The sequence below is a fragment of the Argopecten irradians genome, chromosome 7 (genome assembly GCF_041381155.1).
Source record: "Argopecten irradians isolate NY chromosome 7, Ai_NY, whole genome shotgun sequence".
NCBI classification, from domain to species: domain Eukaryota; kingdom Metazoa; phylum Mollusca; class Bivalvia; order Pectinida; family Pectinidae; genus Argopecten; species Argopecten irradians.
The window spans coordinates 35,854,488-35,878,207 of NC_091140.1; the positions used below are offsets into that span (position 1 = coordinate 35,854,488).

At 35.4% G+C, this 23,720-nt stretch overlaps 1 protein-coding gene across 13 annotated transcripts in view; it reads right to left on the reverse strand.

The window, feature by feature from the left end:
* The window catches only part of LOC138328275 (teneurin-m-like), a 188,292-nt gene that overhangs the window by 56,822 nt on the left and 107,750 nt on the right, over positions 1 to 23,720 (reverse strand). For 12 of the 13 annotated variants that reach the window (XM_069275010.1, XM_069275007.1, XM_069275008.1 and 9 more), the window contains 2 exons: positions 16,407 to 16,721; positions 2,732 to 3,052 (listed from right to left, as the gene is read on the reverse strand). In XM_069275010.1, coding sequence (XP_069131111.1) covers positions 2,732 to 3,052; positions 16,407 to 16,721 — 636 coding nt within the window. The remainder of the gene's footprint in view (positions 1 to 2,731; positions 3,053 to 16,406; positions 16,722 to 23,720) is intronic. The other variant, XM_069275014.1, reaches the window with a different exon arrangement.

Here is a 23,720-nt window from a genome sequence, read left to right on the forward strand (position 1 = left end):
GTTCCTTATGTTGCTTTTGCTTTCCTTGAGATATTTTTGACTTTAATGTGAAGTTGGAAGGGTACAAATGTAAAATCAGTGTAAATGGCCCCTTTTATGATAATTCTCTAGCTCACCAAAATAGCCTCGATGGTGGTGCCTAATGCAGTTAGTGACGGTAAAGAAGGCCCCTTTCTCAAGGAGAGCAATTATAATGACCCTTTTTCCCTGACCCCTTTCTTTGATGAACATCCTAGTGATGAACCTTTTTTATCGATATGCCCCCCTTTCTCTTACGACAGCCCCACTGGGCCCCTCCAACAACTGCCTGATGATGACTCGCTTCCCTAGCTAGGGATGACCTGCTTCCCTAGCGATGACCCCTACCCTATACATTGACCCCAGACACAACAGAGTATATATGTCTGAAAGTGACAACCCCATCTTGGTTCTAGATCCAGACTCAGTTAAGCTTACACTGTGTCTCTTTTCATGTTTTCCCCGAAATATAATACTCCTTGCTTATTTAAGATACAAGATAAAACTGTATTGAATTCTACTTTCGGTGTTCCCACACTTTTTATACCAACTCTTTATCAGTACTTATGTCAGATCAAGACAATTATAAAGATAAATTTGATTTCACTTTCTCTAACAACTTTTTTTTTCATATTTTCTTTTCAAAAAGAGGGCAAGCAACTTAAGATTTAATCCCTTCAAAATTCTGACAAAACAAAGAAGTGATTATTAATCTTCTTCGGACAGGAAGCATTCAACCTTCAAAATGTTTTTTCATCTTTCCTCAATCATTTATAGGAACGGAAAAAATAACAAATACAAGATCTCATTAAACATGTTTTTTGTCCTTTAGTAATCAAGACTAAATCATTTCAATTCTTAAAATTTAATTTGTGGAATTTATTGGAAACATTTAATTATATCTCCCCTGTTCATTAGTGAATGAATTTCTTTAAACACACCGTTATTCATGCGATAGAATAATTACGATATGACACATAAACAACCTCTATCTCAGATTTGATTGTGTTTTTAACTGGAGTTTTTCGATATGCAAATGTTCGGTATAATGTCGCAGATGGCTAGGAGAAAGCTTGGGTGCAGATAACGGTAAAATATCACTTTCGAACACACAAATTAAATGTCCTTAATGACAGAACAAAGACTTAAACTATATTTTACGACTTCCCTAAGTTTTCATAAACAATAGTTAAATAAATTTGCCTCAATCAAAAAATGTCCCCATAATCAAAGCAGCAGAAAAATTTATGGCTTAAATTGGTCATGCCGTCTCGCATGAAATAATTATCATCGGCCAATCAGTGACAATGCAGCAATATCAGGAAATTACAACATCAACCTGTGAGGTTAGCTGTTCAAGTGTTCCATACGCCGTATAAAAATATCACCGCTAATTGTCTAACTATGGTCAGAGATGTAAAACACTGGCCAATACTAGTTTGGCAATCGCTCAGAGCAATTAATATGGACGTTGGTCGAATGTATTGATGGCACAGCTAAATCAGTGTAACATGGAAATGATCAGAAACCAATCGTGTCCTAATCTTCATGGAGTATCCGTAGGATTTATGACATGAAGAAATTGATTATCAAATTCATATCACTGCATAAATCAACGTTTGTGGAGTAATTCACTTTATTTAGAACGAGGGGGCGATAATAGGGAACAAATATCGCACGTCATGTCTCTCATTGTCGGAATTGAGAGAAATCGGGAGAAATCACCACTTTTGATTAAAACATTTATCTTCACCTTCTTGAATGGGACCATGACAGGTTCTCCGACATACAGGCCAGGGTAGGTGAGATATAATGGGGTTAGACAGGGTGGATTCTTACAGCCATCTGGCTCTGGTGATGCAAAAACTATAGCCTTCTAAAGTACATACCGTAAATACCCTACTGATGGTCCATGAAAATGTAGATACCTTAAATACACTAAAATCTTTCCTGCATAATGTACATTGTTTACATAGCGTAATTACTCAATTACTGAGACTGATATTAGTTATATATTGTACAACAATTGTCTTCAAAAGTATACACACCATAATTAACCTTCTGATGGCCCATACTGATTGTACAGATGTACATTTCAGAAATATCCTAAATTCCTTCCTAGTGAACAACTTTTTTACATACCATAATTACTCAAAATAATCAGTGATAGTAGTTGTCTAGCATACTAAAAGTCAAAAGCTTGATACCTTCAATATATACCGAAACGTTTTACCGTAAATATGCTAAAATATATCTGTGGCCAACAACTAATATGTTCCATAATTATACACATACATTGACCCTGTATGATACTAGGGGTACCTTTAAACTATCCATAAATGAAACATGAAAATGTCACTTTAAGATCTTGACTTTAATTATCACTTTGATTATTTTTTTTTTTTTTTCATATTGAAAACATATATTAGAAATATCTAAAGCTATGTGTCTGTAACAGCATTCCAATCAAAGTGTTTTTGTTTACAATAAACATTTACAATAAAATATGATTAGCGAGAACTCCACATTTCTAAGGTCCAAAATCACTAATTTAAACACAATTCAACCTGTGTATACAGACCATCTGGCTATTAAGAACATATTTCCTCTGTCCCTTGGGTGGTCTTTATAGACAGGTGTTATTGTACTTACCTTGACATGAAATCTAACCAAGACAATAAAAGTGATAGGTGAGAATAAATCTGATGATTACCTGGTATAAATACATTCCCTGATGCCGTCTGCTCTAAATAATGTGGCTCAAAATCACTTTCTCCCTCCGAATATGCACACTGACGAACCCGCGTAGGGTTATCTGGGTCGGAGTAATGTCCCCTGTGCTGTAACGCCGCTATATGCGACTCAGCGTAATGTCTACTACACAAACACGTTTCTGCATCCGAGTAGTTTCCCCTGTGAGATGGACCGAACGACCTCTGGCGAGCCACACAGACTGGTGTCCGCTGCGGAATGTCTTCTATAGGCGGAGGTGGAGGGGGGTTGGGTAGACAGGGAGGCAACATGGGCGCTGTTGCTGTAAAGCAAAAGAAGATGGAGTTAAACTACTGTCAGATAAATATATTAAGCTTCTTGAAAGTTACAACTGAAAGATTGAATTAAATATTGGCAAAAATGAGTTAATTTCCAATTCCACTAGCGACCAACATTAATATGGTCATTAAATGCACTTATGTCAAAAAAATAAATAAAATAAAATGAAGAAATAAAAATAAAAGTTCATAAGATTGTTCTTTAATAACTGAAAAGTAATTCTTGAGAAGTAGGAAATGAAAAGGCAACACCAATGACAATATCAAAGAAAATTTGAAAATAAGACACTTAATTCCCACAGGCTGAAACTACATTTAGATCTGCACAGCGTTTAACAAATAACTGAGCATTTTATATTTTCATTCTAAATATCAGTTAAAAGTACAAAAGCAAACACCGAAAGGTATCAGATTAGGTGTTCTTTTTGCACAAAAGTTGACACATTTGTATGAAAAAATATATTGTAGATCTGGTGTACTTTTATGACAATTCTGTTACATCTGTCTAAAAGCATAAGTGAGAGACTCTATCAATCAACTCTTGACACGTAATTGTACGTCTATATTTGTCTAACCAAACTTTACTGCCATTTCACAGCAAAGGTTTGCAACTTCATATCCCAACTGATCGAAAAATATGGCCATTTCCCAAAAAGGCTGGAATACCCCATTCCCAATAGACCTGTGGTGATGGATTGGCTGTATCCAGCATTACCACAATCTTAAAGGTCCCTGAAAAATCTGTCATCTTCTTAACAAATATGCTCACTTGATGAAGCACATGTCTTTTAGATGTCTGCATTTCTGAATTCTATCTGTTGTCTTAAGAAAAATGTTCATTATAGTTAAAGCCTGATCATATTAAGGGGAAAATTTCTACCGTACCAGCTACCGTACCAGCAAGTTGGTGCTTGATACACAGCATAAAGATCAATCTTGAAGAAGATTTTCTAGGTTATAGGAAACCAAAGAAATTTTTCTTAAAGAATTTGCCAACCATATAAAAAATTACATTGTATATTCTTGAGCTATAATCAAACTAAGTATATAGGACTCATTCCATTTCCAGATATTCAATATAGTTTTATTCCCATAACACAAGTTTTATTATCATATTTATATCCATGAAGTGAATCATTCAATATTGAAGTCTGGGATGAAACATTAGTAAGTATATATAGTTCAAATTTATCCCCTTTACAATAATCAATCGAGCTACTATCAGAAAGCCGTCCTTGACTATGAATTTGCAGAATGATTCAGTTTGTGATTGTGTATGAATACGCAGAGAATGTAAGTGCCTGTATCAAACATAAACCAAGCCCTCTGTAATAAACAACCTGATAAGTTTTCAATATTTTACCGTTTCTTATTTCCGTGGTGATAGAACCGTCTACACCAAGGAAAGGTTATCTGACTTTTTCTAGCGCTAAGGAAGTTCATGATGAAAATACAGGCTTTATATATCATGTCATGGCCATGTCAAATCAAGCTGGATTCATGAGCAAGAGGACCGGCTGTGAAGTTTAATTTCTCCGCTTTTTTGCGCAATCATTTGTCCGAAGAAATAAAGATTCCCAGCTGCTGTATCATCCTTGCCTGTCAGTCTGTCTGAGCCATTTTAATGAATATTCATTATTAAAACAATAAATATTCATTAGCCAGAACCTCGGTGATCCCTTCTAGTTTCTCCAAACCGGAAACCTATACAGGTATGACCAATCGTTAAAGTAAAGGTCACAAACCAAAAGGTCACGAGAAAGCCTGGTTTATTAGAGGCATCCCGGTGAATTTGTCACTGCATGCTAGCTCAGAAAAACATCAAGGTCACAGACAAGCTTTTTTTTACAAGAATCAAGGTTCCCCAGGAGCTTGATAAATTACAAGCAGACATGGTCATGTGTATGCTTGCCTGCATGCAGAATTACTAGACATGCTCAAGACAAGGGCAAATTCCTAGGGATGTTCCATGATGTAAACAAATGTGAACAAATTTAACATATCTCAGCACAAAATAGTAAAGGCATTGAAAAGACTGCAATATCATAGGCAATTAATGGGCTGCAGGTTTTATTTTTTAGCTTAAAAAATCATGACGGGGTCACAGTGAAAATTTGCTTTGGAACAAATGAATCAACATCATTATGACAATGTATGCTTAAGAAATGTCATGGTTTTTCTTTTTAAGCATCTTTAATAATATTCCAAAAATTTAGTAAAAGGGAAAAACCAATGATTTCCAAAAAAAATTAATACACTATTGAAAAGAACAAAGGCATTTTCATTGCAAAAGTTCAGTAAATCAATTATACAATGCCAGTTTAAATGATACTTATGACACTGAACACTTCCAATCAGACATACTTTGGTAGGACACCAGTTGACAATGAAAATAGACCATTTGGTCAAACTTAATATCAGTATTAAGCAGTATTTGGAACCAATTCAGATGGACAAGCACTATACAAAACCCATCTGCTTCCATCTTTTTTGAACATTTCTGAACTTTGCCCCAAGGACATTGAGCAGGTTTGAGAGCTTGACCCTAAAGGTTAAGCTGCGCTTGGTTGACTTGTATTTCTCTGGAAATGAGGGCTGTGGAGCCGAATGTTGGAAGTATCAAAGGAAGGTCCAAGCCGGCACAGACACAGAGTCTAAGGATTATCAGATAGCAATTTCTCCATGACGAAGTTCTTCACCGTCCAATATATCATCCAATAGTAATAGGATGGTAAATTTCAATTATTCTGCCAAATAGAAACGCTTGTATTATGTTGGTTATTGATAAATATGTATTGGGACGCATCGGTAGATAAACTGGCCATGACTCAATGGACGACAAAATCCCACGGAATTATCAGCCGGAGACAGTTGCTGGCCATTTTCTTAGACTGCCAGACTCCGACACAGACCGTCGATCCGCAATATTAATGGAACCCGCCCAAATATGGACAATAGTTCTGTCCGCAACTGATGCAGAAAGAAAATGAACTGTATAGTTTTGTTGAAGACACCAAATTATCAAATGGAATTATCTCCGAGGAAAAATAGATTGTTCAAGTAATAACAGTACAACAGAGAGAGTAATTTAGATAAAATCATGTTCGTGTCTACTGAAGGAAGAATTTTACATATCGGAGATATTGACACGAACCGACGGACATTCTATGGCTTTTGGCTGTCAGGAAATAGGAGCGCTTTAAACACCGATAACGCTACTTTTCCGCTGCTGCACATTATGAGTGTTCAGCCTTTCTTGGTTGCATTTTATGAAATTGCTTTTCTCCATTTGAAGCCAATAAGGTGTATACCAAATCTAGATATGTATGGTATGTAAAAACATGGTGGGTGCATCTTGATAGGTTCTAGATGTACTTATCCTTTGTGGTTATTTCTATGGCAATAAAACAGGAGACAATTGTCACAGTTAAAGTTGTGTAGCCTGTACTCAAACTAAAATGATCTGAAATAACAAATTACATTCTGTATTTTTTCGTTGATGTATCTTTAATTTGTTTTTCTGTCTGCCAAAGTGATCTATTAAAAGGCATGGAAATTGACTTCAACATTCTTTTCAAGACGTGGTCTTCAAGACTGTAAAACTGGAATGGTAAATGGGACGTGATTTCCCCCCAACCCCCTCATTCATTTTTCAAGTCTACCTCACATCACTTGCATTTCAAACTTCTATTTAATGAATAGATTTAAACGGCATATTGATCAAAATTTTGATCTCCAACTTCAATTCCCGAATCTACATCCCATGTACATATCTGCTGAAAGATTCTATTCATACAGAAATTGCTTTCAAAATTGTATAGTTCTAATTCGTCCCTTAATTTCATAATGAACTGTTCCACTTGTAGAGTTGGAAGACTCCAACTATGTCCTTTAGGGTGTGCAGGAATTGATACATACTCTTCCCCAAAACGCTGGCAGAAACTCTCAAACCCGAAACAGGAAATCCCACACCATATGAAATCCACTTTTGTTTTAAACAAAGCTATCATTAAGATTTTTTTGCTAGATCGAAATTTAAGGACAGAGCTGGTGTTTTAATTCCCTAACTTGTACCACTAAGAACAGAGCTACACGCCGATGACAAGAGCTCGGGAGTGCTCGGGGGACTTTATACCACCAGAAGATGTGCTTTTTCGTTGTTATTGATTAGACAAGATTTATTTTTAGCTACTGTAAATGCAACTTATATTACTTTAACAATGCACCGTATCACAAAAATAGCCTCAAGCCAATTACTGCTGAACAACATCGGATAGAATGTCAACTTCTTAAAAGAACATTTTTTTTTTTTTCGTCATTAGCTTCCAAATCCGAAAATAAAGCCTGATAATAAGTTGATACCCAAATGGAGAGAAATAGGAACATGTAGATTAGCTGTAAAGAGCGTTAGGCTGTAATTAGTTATTTAAATTTGTGTTCAGTATTCAAATTTAGGGTATCAAGGTTGCAAACTAAAGCATCACTTCCCTTTAGATCAGCATTTTTATTCAGCAAAATTTTTCTTTCTTTCACATAACTTAGAGACTTTAGTATAAAATTAAGCAGTGATTTTTGATGCCATAATGGTCATAATGGTCATGCAGTGATGTACCCTGGACATGTTTTCTATCCATCAGAAACACATTTTGTAATGACTTAGAAATATTGATATGTTTGTTTTTTTTAGATTAATTAAAACAACAGATTTTTCTGAAATCTCATTATTAAACATTATATAATTGATTGAAAGAATCTAATAGAACAGCAAACTATTGTCTGTATTGAACAAATTCCTGAGGATAGTCGGAAAATCTTTCTCTTCATCTATTGACAAGTCAATTGCTTTGACGAATGCCAACAAAACAAGATTTTTATTTCTTTTCCATTCTCTATTTTATTTTCTTCCCAAGCCATTGCAGAGCCCATAATATTCTGTACAGTTATAGAATTCGATGACCAGCCAAATGCGTTGAGCTCCATCAATAATTGATGAGAATGATTGGCACACTGATTCGTAAGCTTTGGATTAGAGAGTGCTAGCAGACGTTATCTATAATGGGTCAGAATTGTACGTCAGATCGCATGTCGGGGTGTCGTCAGGTAACGTCTGCTCACCTGGCTAGTCCTATTAAACCCTCCCCGAGTGGTATTAGTTTGGACCGAGAACTGACAGACACTGTTTCCCGGATTAAAGGGGCCGAAACATGCAACCTGATGATAAGTCAAGAGAAACATTACTTTGAATTGTCAGCCAAACTCGGAGGCGTCGTGATTAATCAGACTTCCGTTTTCCCCGCTGGGCGATTGCAGGTTGATCAGTTCTGCTCTATAGCCGTACGGGTTTACACAAAAACTCGCATCAAAGTCCACACAAAGGGAATTAAGCAACGGAAGGCATACCATTAAAGTACCAACATGTTATTGTTTTACATATGCAAATAGGTATTTAGGGACATAATCCAATCAGGCTGAGTAGATTTGTGCCATTAGTTTCCAGGAAAATGTTATCGGTTTGTTTTTTCTGGAGCATATCTGGGCCTCAGAACGACCCCCTTGATGCAATGCATACACTAGGTGATGCTGAAAAAAAATCCATGAACTGCTACAAATCCAACGAGCCACTTCTGCAGGCGTGAAGATTTGTGTAATCACAGTTTAAAGTGCACTCGAGCACGTTAATAACAGATGAGTTTAAGATCAGAAGTAATCTTGTTGATACTTATTGAACAGGTAAAACCTGCACAGGCAATAGTAACAGTTAATTATAAATCAAAATCTTATACTGTGATTGGCTAGCGGAAGTTTCAACCTTTACAATAATTTGAATTACTTGACACCTGATTGCATAAGAAATATCTATTTTTGTATCCAATTAATAAAGGTGATCATGACCTACCCATGATATGTACATCGTAAGATTATCCGTAACATGTACTGATAATCTATATGATCAGACATGCTCTATTTCATTCAACACCAATTAAAACTTCCATTTCGGAACATTTCCAGTAATCCAGGGACATGTTTCAATGGAACAGATGCACAAACTGCAGTTATAGACAGAAACATATGTATAAACATACATGTTAACTTTTCCGTCTCGTCATCACAAAGTACATGAGTATATTGTAAATACATGCCTGTCATATGGTAAGGTGATTTCCTGTGGGAAGTATACAATTTAGTCTCCCCAACCTGATGAAGTACCGATAGTGAACTCTTTTTATTTTTGGCAGACTACATACAATACGAAAACCAAAAAAAACTGCCTTATATTTAAAGTTTTGGCAGATGTTGTACAGCTAAAGAAAACATGCATGAAAATACTCTAATTTAATTTTGATAAAGATATCTGCTTAAGTGGTTAGGTGGTGTTGGAAAAAGGTTGGTGGCATGATAATGGGAAGGAGGATGGTAGGGCTGGATACAGAGGTAAAGGGAAGGAGGATGGTACAGTGGGATACAGAGGTAAAGGGAAAGAGAATAGTACAGTGGGATACAGAGGTAAAGGGAAGGAGAATGAGAGGAAAGATGAATAGAACAGAAAGCAAAGGGGTAAAGGGAAAGAGGATTGAAAGAAAGAGAAACAGGAAGTCAATGGAAGAATGATCGAAAGAAAAAGGGATGAAACAGAAAGCAATGGGATGATGGATGTGATGGAGAGGTAAAGAATCTAAGGATAAAGGGAAGAAAGATGGAAAAGTATGGAAATGGAAGAAGTATAGAGAATGATGAAGGAAACTTTTGGGAAATGGAAGAAAAGATCATGGAAGAGAAGGAAGGAAAGAATGGATAACAGAAGAATGAATTTGAGGTCTTTTAGTAATTGGACTGGTTGATTACATTATGATTATTTTTGAATGAAGAAATTTTTAGGTAGGTATTTTTTTACTGTCAATGCAGAAAAAAAAATGATGATCGAGTCCCCACAGACATAATGTCACTGAGATATTTTATTACAATAATCTCACAGCTTTGAATAACAATCATACATTCAGAAAGAAAGCGTGTTATTACTGCTATGTGTGGGTCCATACTTAGCCACAACTTGGGAGGTTGAGATTTTTTTTATTCCGACATCTTAAGATAACAGTTTAAGAGTTCCTGATTAGTGCTTGATGTAGTGTGTCTACCTGAACGGAAAAATAAACTGTAGCCATTTTTATCTAATTATCCTGCTGAGTTTTACCAAAAGAATCGAGATGTTTGTTTTTCCATTCTAGTAAACTTTCCCCAGTAACACAGCTGCAAATCCTGACACACTGCGATCTACAGCTCTGATTTCCATGGTGATGCAATCATGGATATATAGATATTTTTATAGAATCTTTATTAACGGTGACTGATTACAAATAGATTTAACATGCCTCGGTTTGCTCCATGACCCTGCATGGCTGTTAATAATAAGACATTAATTCAATCACATAAATTGAAATTGAATAATTCCATATTTCTAATATCAAAAAAACATCTTCAACATCTTGCAATGAAAAACCTTCACCGTGTGAAATGGATGTCTATGAGGGCAGCGGAACACAATTTTTAAAGACCTGAAAAAATAGCACTTATCGGAAGAACTGTAATCATGATTTTATCAGACCCAAATTTCTCCCCATACAACTGTGTTGTAATGGTTTAAATGCGACTCAACTCTTTAAAATGATAACATCACAAGATTGATCATTTTTATGTTTCCATTCACATCCAAATTATCAGGAAAATTTCCAACATAAAACCTGATAGGACGATAAGATTGATCAGTAAAAGTTTTTTTTTTCTATTGCATGAATTTAGTGAGCTCTTTCCAAGGGTCATAACTCTGATTTCATCCCTGCTCTGCATATTTAACCCAATTTTTCATAAATACACATACTGTTTCATTTTTTTTTTAAATCTAAGAATTTGAATTGTTTGTATGTTTCCATTGTTTCCATTGTATTGTCACTCAATTCAGCAGAATTTTTCAATTTAGTTTGAATTTCAATAAATTTTTTTGCATCACCAAATCAATGTTTCTCTAGAAGGAAGCGAAGATATTAACTTAATTGACAAAAAAATAATCATTTGGGACTGTAATTCAAGGATTAGAATCAGCTGTGTATATAAGGCTATAGGATGAAGGAACAACTAAACAACTAATATGATTTTTATATCCCCCTCCCCCCAACCTGTTTCTGTAAGATTTTGTTCAGAAATCAATTCATAGAGATACGTGTACTCCTGAACTTCAGGATAATTCAGTCTAAAGTACAACCCTACAAAAACTTCAGATCCATGAAGCTGCCCTAACAAGCCTTATAATTTTTACTCAAACATTTAACAATGCCATAAGTTGAACAAGAATTCAGAGAGCATATGCAACAATGGCGAAAGATTCACCTATAACGAGACAGCTTGTGTCTCCTTGGTATCGTCGGAGTATGCTTGATGAGCTTGGCAAACACGAAATTCACAGAGGTGCATTGTGATCGTTATTGACAGTTTCCGTCATAAACACACTTCAGCCAATAGACAGAGAATACCCTGACTAAACATCAGAATTACAATCAATTTGGGATTTATATCCAGTCAATATTGTTGGAGGGATAGTTATTGATGCCTTATTATTGACAAGTCCTAAGTCCTAAATCCTAGTTTCCGTCTCCAATAATGGACTTTCCTTTGAACTCGGACCAGACTCTGGTATGGAAATATGATGTCAAGATGTCTAGGGATCCAAAATCCTAATAGATATCTTCTGTCCCAATTCTGTGATGACCACTTGACGAAAATTACAGACAGAATAAAACATTTTCCGATATACACCCCCTTGACAAGATCAAACAGACGCAATAAAGATGCCAATTAATTCATAGATTGATCCATATTTTTTTTGTATTACTGTATTATTATACAAATCGTTGCCATAGCAACAGAGATGTTTTTCTAGCATTGTCAAGACCGATTGTTTAGATGGATAGGGCAACTAAGTCACCAGACTATTCGTATTTACAGGTCATGTCCGGGGTCGTGTACGAATGATTAATTCTGTCCAGTTCTGTATCGAACACTTAAAATCATGAGATAAAATACAGAATTGCTTTTTCTGTCTCTGACATATCCCCAAATCCCAATAACATTAGCTGCATGTCCAGCGGAATGCGTTTATTATGGATGGCCGGCTTTTGACGGAGGTTCTAACGAGAAAATGTCCAAAAACTAGCAGCAGATGGCCGCATTATAAAGTGTTGCATACAAAATCTTGAAAGCATTGTTTTCTCTGGTAGTTCCATTCAATTCTCGGTTAAGAGGAGACAAATTCCGAAGCTTCGACCAATGACCAATATTTACCCATGACTGCACAGTTCAAATATCACCTATCAACAGATTAGGTCCTTTCCAATAAGTCAATACCAACTCATTTCTTTGTGGCCACATTCTTTTATCAAATGGAGTATGGCCTAGTTGTCTCACAATTAATATTTTTTAATTTCCATTTGCAGACATATTTCAGATCAGCGGCATGATTTTTTACGCTTGGTGCCAAAATATTCCAAAGCGAGGAGCAGCGTCAACACTTTGGACTTCGGGGACCTGTCAACCGTTCCTGAAGATGAGGGTAGGGATGGAGGTTTCACAGACTGGTGAAAAATGGATTCATGCATGTAGAAAAAACATGGCCACGCCAATCACTTGATGGAATTCATTAGAGAAAAGAAGGCCGTCACCAAATGTCCAGAACTCAGGGTTCCCAGTAAGGAAAGGTCAAGTGAAGCCATCGGTCACACTGGTCAGACAAAAGACATCAAACTGAGGCATGTGGGAGCCGTCACCAACGTTAGTGTCAATTCACACAGAATCTAATTTGTTAGAAACAAACCATGGAGGAGAACGGTATAGGAAGTTCGTAGGCAAACCATTCTCGTTCAACGATTTTATGGTGGGGAGTTAAAACTGTCAGAAGGTTGATAATGTAACATGGTAAATATGTAATGTTTTAAAATAAATTCTCTAATAAAGTTATATACACGCACTACTAAAGTGCAAATATTTGATATTCAATTTCTTGAATTAGACATATACAACAAAATTAACAGAGATTCACATTATGATGAATATATTTCAATCATCATTAGAAATGAAATAATTTGCAAATTTGTTTTCAACTTTTTCAAATATTTCATTTTTTTTTTTTTTTGGAAACGATTTTTTATTATTACTGATATAACTGCTATGTACATATCCTGAAACTATGACTTTTTCTTGGCATTAGATAGTTGATATTAATAACTGAAAAATGAATTATTAATAAACTTTTTAAGAGCGATTAATCTTAAATAAATGCGTTTTAAAGCTTTCTTTCATTTGTAGAACAAAGTAAGCAGTTAGCTACTAGAGACCCAAATAAGAAGCAGACGCCCAAATTTATCACATTCAAACTTCTCCAAATGCTTCGAGATCCAAGTTTCCTGCTACTTCTAACAAATGGGAACTACGTCACTACACGCAAACTGGCTCAAAGGCCAAATCGTTAGTCGAGTCTGGGAAACGAATTAGTGTGAGCAGATAGGGACCAAAGATGTGACAATGAAATCTGTCACACAACACTATTACACAGACACTACGACATTCGGAACCAGATATAAACAAACTTGGACAACCGCTGATGTTAGATCCAACATTAAAACCCCTTAAATCGTCACAGGAGGCGTATACCCAAAGATCAACTATTTGATCGTCATGTGAAATGTCGTTTCTTGGTTTTAAAATTGTATCATCAACTTCTTTTATCATTCCCATGTCAACTGTGGTATATCTATGAAAAGCGGTTAGGAGGAGTCTGGTTAAGTATAAGTATGAGTCTGAGTTCAGCTGTTCTCAAGTACTTGGTACGCGTACACCAAAGTACGATGTCGATTGACGTTATAACAACCTCCACACAAAAATCTATCTCTCCGTTTTTCATCAGAATCACAACTGGTGCAATTGTTCCAAGCACTTATTACCTAACTTGTCATGTGAAATTTGGCTGCAGAATGCATATATGGAATATTTGGCATTTCTTTTTCAAGTCAATTTCAGTACGAAAAGTTGTGTTTCGGAAAGATTGACATGTTCAACCTAATTAAGTCATATTTATGTTTAATTTCAAGCATTTCGATCGCCACAAATATTAACGTTAATAACATATGTTTTCTTTGTTGTTCTGGAATAATATCCGTTAAAAATATTTGTCGTTTATGACCTTGAATGAAGGTCAAGGGCATTCATTTTAACAACTGATACTTATTTATTCTACTTTATCTCAGCAAAAGAAATAATAGACGTTAGAGTTTCTGAATCAATTGTTGAGTTCCTTGTTAGGCAAACAGATTTACGATAAAGTCGTAAGTGAAGGCAATTTCTTTGGCATAAATGTACCATATAAGTGTGTGCAGTCCGACATTCTGGCACAACTCCAAATAAAATTTCTGATAATTACGGAATTTCCACAGCAACAACATGTCATTTTAACAAGATTGGTGTGTTTTCAAACCAAAAGCTTCCACTACCCATTAGGGCATACCAGTGTGCATTTTTTTTTTTTTTGTGGGGGGAGGGGGAGGGAGTTAAAATGCAGCATGCCTTCGCTTTTTTAATCCTTCCTGTCAAACCCGACCTTGAAGAAACACTTCACTATTTCAACTACAGCCTCCTCATGACTATGATGTAATTATTTCACAGCTGATTGATTGTCACATTGCTATATAGTTGCTTTTAGGCAGTTAATGATAAAATTTCAGTTTAAAGTCTGCTTCTGTGACAAAACCTTATAAAGCATATTAACCAAATTCTTACAGATTCTGATTCTAACACTGTTAACGACATCACCAATTTTTTTTTTTTTGATTTTTTTAATTTTTTTACATCCTAATATATATAATAAGTAACAAATCAAGTATGGACATGTAAATGCTTCCAGAGCTCTTCGAACGAGAAACAAGATTAGAAAATAAGTTTAAGATAAATTTTTTTTTTTGAAGAAGAATGTTTCAAAGGATCGGGACACAGAGAGAAAAAGAAATTATAGCAGATTTCCTATTTTTATCAAAGTATTTGTTCTTCATTAACAAGTAGAATAAATGTAATTCGTTTTTTATGCTGAAAGTATTTAGTTTTAAACTTAAAAAAAAAGTATCTTTATTTAATCAGAAGTACTATCCACCGCCGACAAATGGTATTTTTTCACTATCAAAAACAGGAGAAGACGATTTAATATTTTCCTTCAGTTACAAAAGTTACTTATTTTACACCATTACCAACATTGGAAAGTATGAGCATCTAATTTTACTTCAAGTTAAAATTATGAAAAATAATTAATTGCATCCCGAAAAAATTCTGTGGCACTATATCCTTTATGGAATGAAGTACTGATTGCGCATGCACCAAAGGCAAAATAAATTATTTTATATTATTTTTGTGTTAATTAGACATATATAAACACGATAATACACCAATTATTGTTCAAATAATGAATATCATTTATGAAAAAAAAGTCTCTTTATTTAATCAGAAGTACTATCTACAGTTGTTGTTAACCGTAGAAGTCTCTAAGTATCTGATAAAATGTCTTGGCGATGTAAGAAAGTTGGTCCTCGCTGTGACGACAGCTCCCCCCACCCCCCCTTCTCCCCTCTAGCCTACAGCCTCTCTCATATACTATCCAAGATCATAAAGATTACGTAACACAAGTCAGTGTTCACATTTTTACGTAATGTCCTTTACTTAATGGCATTGCTAACCAAAGATAATGCCCTATTCCTTACATTCAAGCTGATTTGTGTCTACAGTTTTCACTTATCAAGCCCAGTGTCTCTGCTCCACAGTAATTGGACCTCCTTGAATTAATGCCGATTCCCTTGGTTTTTCATGTGATTTTTCTACCCTGTGGAATTTGACAGTGTTTATAGTGACAACACTGTAGGCGATGACTTCGACCTTAGTAGATCAGAAATCCAAAACTTCGAAGTCTTCTATTGTAGGATTTTCTGCTCCATATTTACCAACATTTTAAATACATGTATATTTCAATTTATTTCCTGAACTTTTTGTCTTTCTTTCTTTTTCTCTATATCACATTTCTCTTTCTTTCTTTCTTTTCTTTCTCTCTTTCTTTCATTTCTCTTTCTTTCTTTCTTTCTTTCTCTCTTTCTTTCTTTCTTTTCTTTCTTTCTTTATCCTTATTTCAAGATCATTATCATTTAAAATTCTAGATTTTGAATGCGGGTTGCAATGGAAACATTGGGCTACAGTTGCGATGATTTTACCTGCAGGAAGACAATCTATGCTATAGGGGCTATCTTTATATTGTATCTTTACCTGCGAGCTGGTGGTGCAAGTTTGAATGGCTGATGTTTTCTTGGTCAGAATCGTCCGATAGCGACAACTGTGACACCGCTTCGGTTCTTGGTATGTGCTTGCAGTCCATCTCATTGGAGGAAATCGAGCATTGCGACCCCTGGTGGTGAACATTTAACGATGCATGATGTAACGGCTGATCCATGTCATCGAAATCACCGTCTGAACCACTCATGTAACTATACAAACGTGACTTGTCGTTACCAAGGTGACCATTACTAAGATGGGAGTTGCCACGGTAATCGTCTTTTAAGTCATGCTGATTGGGTGTTAAACCTACAGGTACAAAAACAAAGCAAACAAAATATACAAAAACAACTCAAAGCTACAATAATGGCCAAGCTGTGAGAGTTAAAATTCCCAAATTTCAATGACTAAAATTTAGACAGAGATGATACACTGAAAGTATTGAATCCATATTGAATTTTAAATTTCTTTAAAACTACAGTGAACTCTGATACTTTCATGATACTTTTGTTGATGTTTCCAATTTTACAAGGAAATTTTGATTAAAATTAATCAGAATTTCTTTTTTTTTTCAAAACATATATAAATTGAAGACTTCACAAGAGTGGTAATCTTGGTAAATATTTTTCTAAGTTTACTAAAAAATGTCAAATTCATGTCATTGAAATTCAGAGATATCCATCGGTAATATTACAATACACAGTGATGCACAATACTCAGTGTCTCCATCAAACCGATCAATACTGTGTCACATCTACAGACATGACAGAGTTCTCTCCCTTGGGTGTCTCTTATCTTTTAAATCTTCACTGTTTGATGAAATCTGATATCCAATTTCTGATGAGAAATTCATAAATTTAGGAAAATGGTCTGTTAACTTTGCTTATGGGTCTATGAAAAAAAGCATTCAAAATTTGATTTTTTTTTTCCAATATCATATCAATTGATAAGAATGGTAAAAGTTCAAAATATATTACCATTTTCTCAAATATTTTGAATCACTTCTGACAGGTAATAATAAAAAGACAATGAGTATTGTTTTTGTGTTACTGGGAAACAACAAATAAAAGCCAATATACATATTATACACAAATAGTCTTAGAAATATGTTTGTTATCCAATTCAGTTAAATTTATTTACACATACATAAAGTTGTCCAATTTCTGAACAAATATTACTATTGAAATATAATCTATGTGTTGAAATGCAACAGAAAACAATATTTTTCACATCAAATGTTTGATTTTGATACGATTGATGACTGGACTATTTCTGCAATGTTTCATTAGTGAATTGGTTGTTATGGTGATGGTGCAATGTTACATATACTATTGTGTGTTCTTATTACAGAGTGCAATACACAACAGTTGGAGTTCATATATACGTATATATACAGGGAGATTGGAGATTGAAACAAAGGTTAGGTGGTCCAAATGCAGTGAGTCACAGGTTTGGTGGCCCAAATGTAGTGAGTCACAAGTTTTGTGGTTCCAAGAATGTGAGTAACAAGTTTGGTGGCCCCAAAATAATGAGTCACAGGTTTGGTGGCTCTTATTTAGTAAGTTAGAGTTTTGGTAGCCCCAATGTAGTGAATCACAGGTTTTGTGGCTCAAATTTAGTGAGTCAGAGTTTTGGTGACCCCAGTAGAGTGAATCACAAGTTTGGTGGCTCCAAGATTGTGAGCAACAGGTATCTGATCCCTACGATGCGTTAGGATCATATATTTGGCAATTCCAATATTGTGATGTGTTGTTGTCTGTATATAGTCTAGCGGTTCTCTAGTTTAGTGGTTCAAAGTTATTGAGTCAGAAGCAACAACTTATGATGCAAATACATTTTTTGGTGGCACATTTGTAGCAATCAAAGGTTTATGCAATTCCAATGAATCAAAAGTTTGGTGTTTAAATACCTGCAGTAGAAGCAAACCACTACATTTATAGTTAAGTAACTTTTCATTGTCCTGTGTTTCTAAGGAATGACAATGGGGGCTAAATGCTCCTGAACAATTTCAATTAAACCCTTTTATAATAATATTTCAATATTTCATGATGGTATCTAGATGACAATTTATCTATTCAAACATAAATTTTGTTGGGAGATAATATAATAGATTTTATAACATTAAACTATACCATGAAGATGGACGATGGTAGTTAATGATGTGATGTTATACTATGGATATTAAAATTAATGATGCGACGTGATTAAAGATGAAAACTAGAGATGTAAATTAATGATGTGAGATGAAGTGTGACGTTGCTAATGATTTACGATGAAGATGAAATTGAGGATATAGGCAGGGTAATAGGGAGATATACAGTTCTATTGGAGAAGGGCGGGAAGGAAGTGAAGTGTAAAGGGGAGATAAGTCACATCTACAGTGGAGACTACAACATCAACAACGCATATCAAATACTAAAACAACAGCAGCGGGACACAGGGCATGCAAGCAGCAGGCAACATATCATGACAGCGTAAAAATTCCACCATATTGTGTTTTTAAAGGATAGTTCAACCAAAAATCAAGACTGCAATCAAAAATCAATCAACAAAGTTGTGAATTAATCAATTTTTAAACATTTGAAATAAATCAAAGATGCTTCTATAGTTACTGATATTTTTACAAAGAGAAATTTCATAAACAAATTTCTAACAGGAAAACAAATATGAATGATTTATTATGCAATTTCGAATAATTATAGAGCAGATTTATCACTGATATTTAATCAAATCAAAACAGCCTGTCAAAGTTAAAAAATGTATAATGTTGTTAATTAGCAAACACAACATGCATGGAATTAAAAACAGGCCTCTTAATCAATGAGAAGAAATGTCAGAGATTTTCTACAAACAAAACACAAGAGTTCGTAGTTGCAGTATTCCATGCTTAAATGAGAAAGGAGCGAACACAGACTTTCAGATTGATTGCTAATGAGTCAATTCTAAAGACATTATAGAGTTGCTACGACTTTCTAATTCAATGACATCTAAATGCAGATGAAATGCTGTGGTGATTTTTAAAATAAATCATGATTCTAAGGTAAACAGGAATTAACATCTGTTAATTACACATGCTCGTGACGGAGAAAGGGGAGACAACCCTGCTACCCATAATTCAGTGAAGAAATTAGGGGAGATCACCCTGGCATGAACAACATAATTCTCAGGAAAATTCCTTCAAATTCGGATGAGCCTTATTCTTTTACACTATAATTTGGTCTAATATTATAAATTTTCTGATTAAAAATGGCTGATATATCAAAATCATAAATATTCTTAATATAAGAAGAATAAGTAACTATGTAAGGGTCTCACTTCTACATGTTCTAGAATACTGATAATGTATAGTTATCCCCGAGTACAAAAAGTGTAAAATTTTTGAAACTAATTTTCAGAGTATAGAAAGTGTAAAGTTAGAATATTGATACATTCTGATCCTCTTTGATTTGAAACATCTTTTTTTCATTTCTTATGAGAATCACATTTTGCTTAAAACATTTTCCTTGAAATGAGCTATTTTCCCATTGCACTAGCTTGAAAATGAAAAGTGAAAAACATTTTCTCTCAATGTAGGAAATTACAGTACTAAGTGGTGTAAGAGGCTTGTCCTATAAGCGAATACTCTGATTCAAATGAGTTACTTAACTAACGACCCCCGCACATCACTAATCACTTGTTAATGTTCCCTTTCTCTCCACACCGAGAAAGAGTTATGTCCCTTGCCTAAAACAGGAAATGGAAGTTCCATATCACCAGCCTAAACGACATGGTCCACAAATTATTGGTAGAATTAATGGTTTGTTTGCATGGAATCTTCCTCAGTCACTCAATGACACACAGTTAACTGCACACAGAGGAAAAGTGTTACAGGAGAAAGCACCAACCCTTCTCTCATATGTCTCTAAGAATGACAATTTGTGGAAATCAACAAAAAAAAGTCTGCCTCGTGGGAGGGCGTAGCATGTGTAGACAAATAGCACATGCTACGTACGGTTCTGATCAAGAAGGCATGTTGATGTCAAAGAGTTAAATAGATCTATTGACAGCGAAATTTGCGAAACAGATTTTCTCCAAACGATTATTCACATTGATGAGGACAAGTCATTGGACGACAAGAATGAAATGCCGATAAACATCTGACCCAAATAAAACTCCTCTATTCAATTAGAAATAAAAACTAACCTACCTAATGACAAGAGACTTTAATTGTTAATTCGGTATTGTGTGTACGAGACTCTGGGCAGCCCTAGGTATTGCGAAGCGGAATCCCGCGTGTGCGATAGTAGTCTAACTGCCAAGAAACATGTAACCCAACTTGACAATATAACAGCAGAATCGACTCCACTTCTATAAACAATAGCGATAAGGATCCGTAATATTCAAGGCATTTCTGTTTTATACCCGTCCTGCAGGTCTACAGAGAAGTGATCCCAAGCCCATACCAGCACACACTGCCGCACAAACAGTGGAAAGGTCGTCCATGACAAGGCCTCATAAACTCCACTCCTATGTTTACAGTCGAGCTTGCCAAATCCCATGGCGACCTTTCTATTGTTTGTTCATTACTGAAACAATTCAAACCTGCTTGTCTTGCCGTTCTAACAGAAAATATAAAACCATGCAGAGGAAATTTTGATGGCAGAAACATATTGTATTACCATAACCCGTTTAAGTTCCAAATTAGCTAGTTATCTTTGGTATCAAATCCTCCATCACACCAACTAGTACTAAACCAAGCCTTCATTGTGATTATTAGGAACAGCTTCCTGCCGTTGTGGCAATAATACGGCCACCATAAACTATGAAGTGTCAACATTGCATGTTTTTTATCGGCATAAATACTGCCGACATTATACAGGAATATAACCATACAGAAATTAAGCTATGAATAGATTAGCTGTTCATTGAAAGGTCACATGATATATACATTAAGTGCATACCATTCTGCTGCAGCAGACTGGGTACTAGCAAATTTAATTGTTTTTCTGCATGAATCTCTGAACAATTGATATCATGACAATTACCAAAATATCACGAGGATGTTCTATATATATATATATATATATATACATAAAAAAACCCTGAAACCCCTGAAGACCGGCATGAGCCGAGAAAGCGCTAGGGAGAAAAAACTGTTTTATAGTTGTGTTTTTTTATGTATATGGAAACCATCACATGGACATTGTTCTTTTTTATTTATATATATATATATATATATATATACAGTGTGAGACTTTCTAGCAGAAGAATATATTTCACAAATGTCAAATTTGGGAAAAGGACTTCTACTAAATATGAAACTGTTATAATCGTTATTAAGAAGAGACGGATACTACAGAAGGAAGCATGAAGAAATGGAACGAGAGAAAAAATAAGCTTGTATGTTCACATGGTTCAGTTGTATAACATTGTTCAGGACTGAGAATTTGGAATCTTGTAACAATTTAATACATAGCATGATATTTTCTTGATCTTTTTAACAATTTTTTTATTCATTCATTTGTAATTCTGAAAGCCAGAAATGAATGGTTATAGTTTCAGAATGGAAAAAGAGGAATCACAGACGAAGAAAACTGTCTTCGGATAGAAATAAGGACAAAGATCACATTCCTGTGAACAAGAAAAAAATGATATTTTTATCCTGATGGATTTATGACCAGTCTGATTAAGGCTGTGAGTGATGGCCGAGTCCTATAAAATGAGCACTCAAATCCCCATAAGGTCCTGGAGACAATGTCTGAAGTGAGTAGAGATGACAGACTTTGACAAGACAGGAAGCCGTACATGTACCCATCATGCATCAGGAATCAGCCAAAATGGTCGACCGTCTCCGTCTAATTCCTGAGGTCTAATTCTCCGAAAAGGACACAAAGTAATGGCTCTAACCCTACCACCCCAAATATCCCTGTTGAACCCAGCTCCTAATCAGAAGTCCGGATGATCCCAAAGTCCTTGAGAGGGGTTTAAGGGTTAATAGGATGCAAAGATGATGAAAAAACATTTTGAAATGTAGTTGAATGTTAACAGGGGGAGGGGGGGGGGTGTCCTCCATTAGACAACTGATCTTGTATGGCTTTCCAATTAAATGGACCCTCGTCAGGTTTTATTGGCCACTAACCTAATTATGTATTATCATAATTTCACCATAAAACCACATAATTCGGAAAATATCCGAGCAGTAGTATTACTGTAATGTGGCCTGATTGGGCAAGTCTCGGGTGCCTAATGTCATTTTTTGCATCCACACGAGTAATTTCCACGATAATTTGTCCGCGCCTGTTTCACAACTCAATAGATCCGCAGACAAAAACCGAAATGAGACTAGGATTAAGTTTTCCTACATTCCCATTACTGGCCTTTAATCAACATCACATGTTTTTTGTCTCGCCAAATGACAGGCAAAAATAGTTCTGATATGTCTGAATATTATTGTCATTGAAACGTCGGGGAATTATGGTAAGCTCATCATTAAGGATTATATGGCAGAAAGGGAATTCTGCTAAGCAATAGGCGATACCGCTCTCTTACACTGACAAACGAGGCAAATTAAATAATATCTGTTTTATTTGTCCTACATAAAGACTGTTACAAACTTAACTTCTAAGACTTAACGGAGACGGCAAACCATACAGACTTGATGAAATGTAATTACGGCAATTCCTTTGGTGAACTGAAGAAAATAAAACACTCAAGAATGTACTAATTTTTCAGGCCCAACTATTTAAACCCTGATGATATCGCCGGCTTAAGACTGGTATGACGGTGTATCAAGCTTATCCCATGTACAGACCTATAGCGTTTGCTTCCTTTATTCCCAACAGAAGCGGCAGCCATGTTTTATATCATGGAGAAAGTCGAACTGCGTTTCTCTCCTGGTAGGTTTTAATTAAGTTTGATGCCAATGAAGCCCCTATTGCATCATACTAATCTTCGCTGGAAGCCCAACATATATAGACCCGATTCCTCTGATAGGATACAACACGATGCCATTATCTCTCAATCCACAACATGATACACAGGTTGGAACAGGAAGCAACTGCTGTAACCATGATATCCTCTACTTAACATCACTGACAGATCCCCAGGGTCAAACATTTGATGTCAGATCCCTGGGGTCAAAACCCCATTTATTGTCAGATCCCCAGGGTCATCCCTTCACTGACATACCCTTGGGTCAAAAAAAATTTCAAAAATCAAAAAGACTTATGTTAACCTTTACTTTACTTCAAGAAGACTTTTTAATTTTTTTTTTTTTTTTTAAATAGAAAATGGTGACAGTTTGAGGATTAAGCGATCGTATTTGCGTTA